A 9,877-nucleotide genomic window follows, 5' to 3' on the forward strand; every position below is an offset into this window, starting at 1 on the left:
CAGTTCAAATGTAAACAAAAATTTATTTTTGGTACTTTTGGTTGCTGGACTTGGGTTTTCCCGCAGTTAGGAGCTGGGGTCAAATAGGTGGTCTATTGTTTATGGGTGCTGTTTTAGTCAGAGCTAGCCCTTGATTATGAAGGGAATTTCAAGTTAAGGTGACCATGGTCTGTTTATGTGCTCACCACAGCTTTCAATACTTGATGTATCTGAAGAGGCGCGCTGAACCTGACATGGCTTTATCAAGGAGCTGCTCATGCTGCTGAACTTTTAGCTTGCCTGTCGACTAAGTGCCTTGCCCGAGACATTGCTACATGTAGGAGGAGCACGCATTTTAAAGTTACATTAGTGATAGAACAATTGGTTCGAGCCATTTGGAAGCCGACATGTGAAGGCCTATCTGAGTTCTCCCCTTTCTTCTCTGTATAAAAAGGGGCATATTGCTGACTAAGGAACGAGGCATATTGACATTGCCTCATCATCTCTATCGGACCAATTGATAAACTTTGTTATGCACTCGTACATCACGCTACAGCTAGGTCCGATTCTGTGGACAAATGGTTTGTTTAATTTGTCTCTTCGATATATCTCCTTTGATATTGCATTAGATTTTCATCGCAATTCAATCTATTCATGATCAAGATATAGCCCATTTGAACCTGCCTGCGCCACGGGTATAATGCTAGTCATGGTTAATGTCAGTACGAAATGATATGACCTTGAAGGTTCAGCAACTTCTCGAGTTCTCACTGTAAATACAGCAATGACAACAGATGAGTTACGAATGTATTGTTGAGTTCAATGGAAATGCTGTTGTACGTGACTTGCCTTTTTTTCAAATATCCAAGTGGATTTTTGTGCAAACTCCAGAGATAACCAGGGAGATTGAAGTCGTAGAAGGCCTACCAAGATATCAAACCTGGGACAACCAGAGGCCATTCCGGGAGCACGCAGAGGTGATTGTCTAATCTTCCGAATTCTTGTCTCAAAGGTTATTAAAATTCTATATCAATTAAAAAACGAACGATTTTATTTTCGACGTAAGTAGCATAGTTGGCAAAGACTTAGTTGACACAATCCAACAAAACAAACAATACTTTTTAAAAGTTTTGATTGATGTTAATTAAGAAACCCAAAGCTGTAATAAGACCTTGCAGACATTTACCTTCGCGTATTCCCAAATAAGGGTAGGCTTCAACTGAATGTGATTAAGCTTCATTGCGCAGCAACGGCCCAAAAACGATGTAGACACAGTTACTTTTGAGACCGTATACCACTTCACTGATGCTGGAATATTTCGCCGCCTATTTTAGCTCTGCTTCCCCATGCTGTCCGCCTCTTCTTTCTTGTCCCCAAGCAAAACTTTTCTAACCATCGTCAAAATCTGCCAGTACCACCAGATGTTCACCACATCCATCGACAACCCAGCCAAAACAAGGTGAAAGGTTGTAGAAGAACTATACGCGCCCTGATAAACTTTGTAGTGATAAAATGGTCCGAAGCCCACTCGAAACACTGTGTAAGTGATTAGCAAAAGAACGCCATTAAGGAGGTAGAGTTTTGAGATCTTGGGGTAGGCCAGTGGATAGCGGAGGAACCACCTGAAACGACATTGAAAGGAGGGTACATACAGGTACAATTATGATTTCCTCAACATCATTCAAAATTGAGAGCAGGATTTTCTTTCACTTAGTGACAGAAAACCATTAACGTTTGATATTGAATAACTTTTAAGACTTTTTATTTCGATTCAAATAACAACAAATGTTCATATTTTGACCATGTGTAGCCGAGGTTTAGACTTCTATGGGCGGTTATTTCCGCATTAAATGATGTCCTAAAACGCGTCTTTATAACTGGCGACTCGTGTGTGTGTGTGTGTAGAGCAACCCGTGCGTACAGAGCAAAACGCGCGTATCTAACTCGCGACCCCTACAAAGAACATAACGCGAATGTATAACTACATGTACTGTCGCATAAACGTGCCGTCGGATAACTAGTGTCGGATAAGTGCTGTCGGATAACTGCTGTCGCATATAAGGTTCCTCAGCCTCCCGCATCGCGGCGCTCTTGTTTCTTGATGATTATTGTTTTTGCTCTAAGCGACATACGATTTACCAATTGGTAACTGTAATGTAGTAGGCGCACTTCAAATGGCCTTGCTTTTGCACTTAGCAGACCGTGTTAAGCGCGTTCTCGTTGAGGTGGAAATATGTATAGAACGACAGGTAAATTCAGAGGAATCTGTGATTTTCATGGTTGAATCTTTGGCTAGAGACTGTGCTGAAATATGCATTGGGGATCCACTTAGAGCTCGATTTATTTTGCCTCTCCCAAGGATGAGGAGACTCCTTATCCAGTGTGGAATTTGGATTGAGTGAAGATTATTGGTTGGAGGCCTCGGTTGGGCAAAATAAATTGAAATGTTATCCAATCAAATGGAAAACTTACCCAAGAGATATTCAATCTGTTCTTTGACTCCGGGAAGATGTAGTTTTGGCCTACCCCGGCTGCGGTTGCCATTGCCATTGGCATTATCTGGCAAGACTGGCGCTGGACGTGGTCGTGGAATGCTCACAGTGTTCTCAAAATGCTCTCGCAGCAAATTTAATGTCTGTACCAGAAGAGTTGGAATGGACTCTAGATTGACATCCCCAATGCATATTTCAGCATAGTCTCTAGCCAAAGATTCAACCATGAAAATCACAGATTCCTCTAAATTTACCTGTTGTTCTATACATATTTCCACCTCAACGAGAACGCGCTTAACACGGTCTGCTAAGTGCAAAAGCAAGGCCATTTGAAGTGCGCCTACTACATTACAGTTACCAATTGGTAAATCGTATGTCGCTTAGAGCAAAAACAATAATCATTAAGACACAAGAGCGCCGCGATGCGGGAGGCTGAGGAACTTTTATGCGACAGCAGTTATCCGACAGCACTTATCCGACACTAGTTATCCGACACTAGTTATCCGACGGCACGTTTATGCAACAGTAGTTATACATTCGCGTTATGTTCTTTGTAGGGGTCGCGAGTTAGATACGCGCGTTTTGCTCTGTACGCACGGGTTGCTCTACACACACACACGAGTCGCCAGTTATAAAGACGCGTTTTAGGACATCATTTAATGCGGAAATAACCGCCCATAGACTTCGTCTATAGTTTGTATACCTAAATACATGCAACTGTTGTTGTGAAATATGCATTTAAATTTTGCGACACTTTAGCATTCGGCAAGAATAAACAAGGCGTACAGTTAGTAAACAGTCAAGCTCTCATAACACCTTCCTCCCCCCAAAAAAATCTTAACACGAATAAAAAACTATGCCCTTCTTGGATTCAGCCAATAGCATTTATCAGGAAAAAGCACTTGGCCAATCGTTTCCTGCTTTGGCTTAACCAACTGACGTCGAAATTAACATACCTTATGTTAACAAACGGCACCGCGTATTCTGCACATATGCGGAGGTAAAAGAAGTAATCGAGAGTGTCATAGACGAGCTGAAAGAAAAGGGTTTCAGAACGTTATCAAATTGATTAACAACAAAAATATATAAGCAAGTCGAAAAATGACCCCCCCCCAAATTCAGAGATTTTGCAACATTATGTAGTTCATGGGTGTCGCCCATAATTGTTAGATTTACTAACCACCAGATTACACCACCAACACACATTACCAAATATGGGCATTGGTAAATCTGTTTTAGAAAAGTCATACTATCTCGCTCGCCTATACATTTTGTTAACAATTATCCGGTAATGGAAAAGGTTTCCGTAAACTTATATCATAACAGCGATCAATAGCAAGATGACTGCTGCACAGATGGAAGGGCAGTGAGACTAATTTCATCGAAGGACCTGGGGTCCATGGCCTGATTAAAACAAAATTGTATGTAACAATACAGGCCGTCCTCGTGAATATCGGTATCGGGTGCCATTTTGAAGAGGCCTCTTGGGGTGCCATAATATGGCATGTATTATCACTGGCACATGTCGTCACAGTCATTGGCTAAAGATCTGTAAGCCAGACCAGCTGGTATTTCTAAAGTTTTGTCAGTCAATGTTCCAGGGCGGTATGAGAAGCGGCGCTTTGCAGATTATATTGTGCATGACAAATCACAATAAAGGCGGGACCAGGGCCTACTTTGTCCTGGTACCCTTTTGTTGACCTCCGAAATGTATGGTCCTACTTTTATAGTACAGAAAGGATAAGCTACCGGCATTCACGAGGACATCCCGTACTTTGTGCCAAAGTATGGATGTATGAATATTTGGCGCCCTCTCCACACAGAAACCATGTCATCATCTCCCGTCCTGCTTTGAACTGGAAAAAATCTTTGCGACTGTTTTAGGCATGATTTGATGTTCCGTTACATTCCGTTCTTTCTTTTCCATTCCGTTCCGTCAATTCAAGCAGGCCTAGGTTGTTAAATACATGCCAAAGCTAATCTCTAAGCAGTTACTTCATATTATACACTATATCATAAATGTCAGTCCGGCATTATCTCCCGCCACTGCTCCCTCAAATTGGAAAAAACTTTGGCGATGATTATGCAAGAGTTTATCAAGTTCGATGAGGATCATGTATATTCCGTACATTCCATCAACTTGATGAAGCCAGGCTCGAATAATTCGATTCCTCCACTGGATGGTGGGAAAATTTCTGAATTGTGCTCTCCAGTAGAGTGTTGCAGCGAGTTGCGAAAGGCGACTGAGCGTTGCTGCACAGTTCGAGGCTATCATTTTTGAGCTCGATGCTCAATGCCTACGCTGTCTTTCCGCTGGGGAATAACCTCAAACGGCGAAGTAATGTAATATGACATACGCCTACATATTGTAGTGCATGTGAGTCTAACTCACCAGACAACAGTAACATTCTACGAGGATTGCAATGTGATGAAACACGTAGGGTATCTCATCAAGAAGGGTGCCCCTCACGGTCATGTGGCGCAAATCTGCAGGGAACGTAAAAGAACAATTATTTGAAATATCAAAAAATATATGTCAAACGCAACAAGGAGAGCCTACTTAACATACCTAAAATACGTATAAACAATTAGATTTTTTCCTTGCTAGATCATCATCATTAGCAAACATCATCATCTTTTTCATTACCGGCGTCGTAACCCGATTGCAAAGTTGATATTTTTGCCGGAGATATGGATTCAACTACAGGCTACTGTCTTTTTGGAAGTGTAGAATATTTTACTTGCCCTAGCATAGAGACTGAGGTGATAATTAAGTCATTGGGCAAACTTTCTTTCACGAGCTTTCGGTATTTTATTCAACTTGTGCCACAAACATGACAAAGGTTCAAGTTATTAACCTTTTAAATTGAGTGTTTATCAAGTTTTAAATTATCAACCTTTTAAATTGCGGGTGTTGTAATGACCACCCGATATATTGGGTGGAAAAACATCATCAACTATAAATACTCAAAAATGAGCTTTCTACTAAAATTTTAAGAGTTGAAACAAAATTTGAAAACGGTAAACAACTTTCCGAAGAAAAAACCCAGTCTTCTTAAATTGCGTAGGGAATGAACAATCGCTTTGTCATTTTGGAAATGTCGGAATTTTTATAACTTTTATAGACATGTGATTGATGAGGGCTGGCCCTTAAACATCCTTGCAAACATTCTACAAACCTGCGATTTCGTAGCCAATCAAGGTGCAGTAGACAAGTTTCATGATAGGTGATCCAACCCTGGAAAGCAATCCAACACAAATGGTCATTCGATGTCTTTCGAGATGTGCAATTTAGATAGCCAATGGTTTGGCGACACCAATCAAGGTGCAGTAGACAAGTTTCATGATAGGTGATCCAACCCTGGAAAGCAATCCAACACAAATGGTCATTCGATGTCTTTCGAGATGTGCAATTTAGATAGCCAATGGTTTGGCGACACCAAGTTATCCAATGGTCATGTTCATTCCGATCTTACTATTTATAGATTTTATTGTAATCAATCTACCGGTCTTAAATTAACCGACGATCTAATTAATCGGTTAAATTAGAGTACGTTTGTGTTCATACTAAACAATGATATAGATGGAACCATCAAAAACCGCACACGAGGGACCTTGTTATAACTGCAACGTCATTGTCGCTGTGATGGGCGATAAAAGGAGCACGTGTCTTCGGCAAGATGGTCACCACTTGGTTTTTTAATTCTTGATAACCTAACAAGCATCTGCGATGCAGGGCCCTCGTTTACTAGCTACTCTCTGCGACGAAAATCGCTTGTCTTCGGTGTATAGTGCACTTTAACAGCCGATCGACCTTGCCGCTGCTTTATTTCTTACCTGAAGCTCGTAAAGAAATCATCCGGTTCAAGTAACGTGACGAGGGTGGCACACGTACATAAAAAGAGGGCATGGATGGTTGAGCACAACCTGTGGAACGAGGTAAGCAAAAACATGACACACTGATCGATAAAGATACATCATGTACGTCTATGTAAGGCTGAAGTTACATAGACCTCACGTTTCATCGACTCACGACTCATTTGTCACTTGTCGTTCGTGACCAGATGAATGGACATTGGAAAACCTATTGACCTGTTCTCATTGAAGTGAATTTTGTAAGTTTTGCCCGCATTCGTCGTCTGACGTCATTTCATGTCATTTCACGAGTGAGGCGATGAATGGACATGTTAATTCTTTGTGAAATGAGCTGGCAAAGAAAGTGGACGTCCATGTGCATTTGTAGTGATATCGCCTTCGAGTATAGCTACTTTTCGGCATTTTCATTCGTTTACACATTAATACAATAGCTAATTTCGATTGGAAATGAGAAACAATAACAAAAACGCAGCACTTTTATGTACCACATTGTTCTCGTCCGTCGCCTCCGCTTTCGTTTTCTATTCTCCATCAGGAGCAGCATGGCTGCCATCTCTTTTTCTTCTGAGTCCATGTGCGTCGCCGAGAAAATCCAAGTGACAAATGAACGAGCGAAAAGTGATCTGTATGTAAACCGCCGCGGTCACTCGTGACAAATGAGGAGTGACACGTGAAAATGAGCCGTGAGTCGATGAAAAATGTGGCGTGAGTAGCTCATTCCTATGTAACATCAGCCTTAAAGTTAAATTGAATTCGATTCAAATCACTGAGTGTAGAAATGGTAATGTTGACAATAGCAAAAGCATAGACTCTCCACTAAGACTCCTGCGTACACCGGAACTGGATTTATTGATAACATCGCTCCGTGACTGCCTAAGGCGTATAGGCCTACTGTCAAAAATGAAGCCTCCACCCTCACAAATCGATCCCGACGGCAAATGCTAAACCCGTTCTCATGATAGGTCGTTTTCGCAAAGCCGCCCCCAAAACGGCAACGAGCACGCCACTCCCATTGTTCGACATATATGTAGTTACAATGAGATAGCCCTTCACGTTGACATTTGGGGGATTTGCGAAAACTCCCTATTTCCGATCCTGGGAATGGGAACGAGAATAACTTTACAAGTCCTGCTCTGCAATGCAAATCAAGCCCTATAGAATTGTATGTGCTCTCGTCGGCACACAAGGTCGCGCGTTGCCATGTAAATAGTGCGCCAGCCGTTGCATCCAGCATGACCAGGTCAGCATTGCTTGACAAGGAATCCTTTACGATTTTTTCTTTGTTCATCAAATCTTAAAAATCAATCTCAATGTGGGTGTGGGCGAGGCTCCAGGCGAAACTTTCTAATCGCAGCGCTGCGCTACCATGCATTAAAATGAGGGCGAGCGTGAACCAAAGTGGATCCAGAGTTTTAATACGATAGGTGATGAAACTTGACCGTCTTGACTCTCGAAGCGTGAAAGTTCAGCGACTTCCCGAGAGTGCATGCATGTATGAATTTCACAAACTATTCTATACCGAGCTACTTACTCTCACGTTACTCCTCATGTACATATCTATTGTACTCCAAATCGGATCACAAATACCCATTAAAAGCGCACATTTATCCCGAACCACCAAAGAATGCGCATCGATGTTCCAAAATGGTGAAAAGCAACATCTGACGTGAACACAGCATAGAATTACAGACAGAGAGCGTGCATTGTCCATTTTGGAACATCGATGCGTATGCCTCTTTATAACAGTCGCCTCCCACCTTTATACCGTGTAGTTTATAGTCATTATCAAAAAACACTTACTTGGCATCCCAGGCTAATCTCATTCGTCGTGATTGTGTTGCATATTTCGGCCATATGCGCGAAGAAAAGAAGGGACCCACGAAGTCATGTATGGCTATGGTTGTGAAGAATGCCAGAATGGTCGCGAGGGGCCAGGGGAAGATTGAGGCGTCCATCATACTGCGAGGGTATGGTCTTGACTGAAATTGGGAAATATTTATTTTCCAGTGCGTGTTATAGATGTGCCGATAAGAATCATCTTGAAAAATGATTTGATGACACAAGGTATACATAGCAGTTATGGTCCGTCGCACTTGTCAGAAACGCGTACATGTACATGTTCCTGACCACACGAATTTTTAGAAATATTTGCCTAGCCCAGCCATACGAGAACATCAAATTACAGATTACAGATCATTCCTGATGAGTAGCAGTTTTTGAATATCCCACTGGAATGGTGGTGTTCTTCCCTAATGGTGACAGATTAAACTACATCGATTTGAAAACATTTTAAAATGTAACATCTGCATGACCCCCCCCCCCCCCCTTCAACAGACTGAGGATGTGATTCTTGCACGATGGCTTGAGAACAGATCGAGACTTTATCTGCCTAAACGATTGTCACCTACATGTACATGAATAATAAATTTGATCTGCAACCCTTCATGTGCATGTAAGTAAATTATGGACTATACCGATTGAGTTGCTTGGGCTTTAGATTGAATCGCAGACAGTATCAAGGACTCAGTTTCAACTTATTAAGCATCCACAGTGACAGACAATAACATGAGACAGTGTGTACTTTAAGTATGTCATGCAATCAGTTTTCGATATCCTACAATTTGCGACAAAGAATACGAAAATTTATGGGACTGAACAAAAAAGCATATGTCACCTACCGTGTACTGTCGGCCGGAACATAGACTTTAAGCGCAGTCGGAGCATCGATCAGCACGTGAGGCCAGTGCAGCGTTAATTGTGAATGGAAGTGCAGATGCAACGCATATGATTTTGTCGCAAAATCATTCTGCATGCACGTTCTGTCTGTTCGATGTAATAAAATTGGCCGTCTGTAATTTCCGGAAAGCTGGAAATCTGGAATATCCCGAGACATTGAACATAACAATTTTGATAGGCATTTGTCGAAATTCTTCGTGTTTTATGTGGTGGAATAAGGCTTATTGTAATTCAATTTTATTTAAGCACGTGGCCGCATATTCAAAACCTACCAGTCAATATTGATGACAATCGAAAACTGTGCTTGAGGTGAGCTGCTATAAAGTTTTTATTTCATACCAAAAATCAAAGTTCACAATCCGATTCCAGAAAGTAGAAGAGAATCGGAATACAATCGGGCCAGCCACAAACAACTAGCAATCTCATGCTTTTTGTCTCGAAGTGATTTTGTAAAAATTGTTTTCCCTGAGTTTCTTCAAGTCGAAATATGTAATTCTTCAAGTGTGTGTTGAGTACTGATGCAAGACAGAGGGTCTGACTTTTGGCGTAAGGAATGGAATAGATACATGCTCTACTTGCAGCCCAAAATGACCTCTGACACGAAATCGTTTAAGACTCAAACCGGACGAACTAACCCCAAGTTGTCATGTGACGTCGGTTTCCATACGAACTAAAACTGGTGCTTCTGAAATCGCTTCAGGTTCCGTTGACGAAACCTATACCATTTATGAAAACCTAGAGGATTCCCGGCACTTTCCGGTACTTTCAGGTCTTCCAGCTTTCCGGAAACTACA

At 41.7% G+C, this 9,877-nt stretch overlaps 1 protein-coding gene across 1 annotated transcript; it reads right to left on the reverse strand.

Annotated features, from left to right (window-relative positions):
* Window positions 1–51: 51 nt before the first annotated feature.
* Window positions 52–9,252, reverse strand: LOC135488347 (TLC domain-containing protein 4-B-like). Its single transcript, XM_064772922.1, has 7 exons — window positions 9,026–9,252; window positions 8,148–8,326; window positions 6,309–6,398; window positions 5,651–5,709; window positions 4,864–4,958; window positions 3,428–3,504; window positions 52–1,601 (listed from the first exon to the last, which is right to left on the reverse strand). Exons 2-7 carry the CDS (start codon window positions 8,303–8,305, stop codon window positions 1,310–1,312), a joined length of 771 nt encoding a protein of 256 aa, XP_064628992.1. The 5' UTR covers window positions 8,306–8,326; window positions 9,026–9,252; the 3' UTR covers window positions 52–1,309.
* Window positions 9,253–9,877: the final 625 nt, after the last annotated feature.

This window comes from Lineus longissimus, chromosome 5 (assembly GCF_910592395.1).
Source record: "Lineus longissimus chromosome 5, tnLinLong1.2, whole genome shotgun sequence".
Classification (NCBI taxonomy): domain Eukaryota; kingdom Metazoa; phylum Nemertea; class Pilidiophora; order Heteronemertea; family Lineidae; genus Lineus; species Lineus longissimus.

Bases quoted from the DNA above. Each gene is read 5' to 3' on its own strand.
- LOC135488347 (XM_064772922.1), bottom strand. From the start codon at position 8,305: ATGATGGACGCCTCAATCTTCCCCTGGCCCCTCGCGACCATTCTGGCA. The intron at 6,399-8,147 runs GTAAGTGTTTTT...CTCGTTCCACAG, and splicing joins AGATTAGCCTGGGATGCCAA to GTTGTGCTCAACCATCCATG. The intron at 1,602-3,427 runs GTATGTTAATTT...ATGTCGTTTCAG, and splicing joins GTGCCGTTTGTTAACATAAG to GTGGTTCCTCCGCTATCCAC.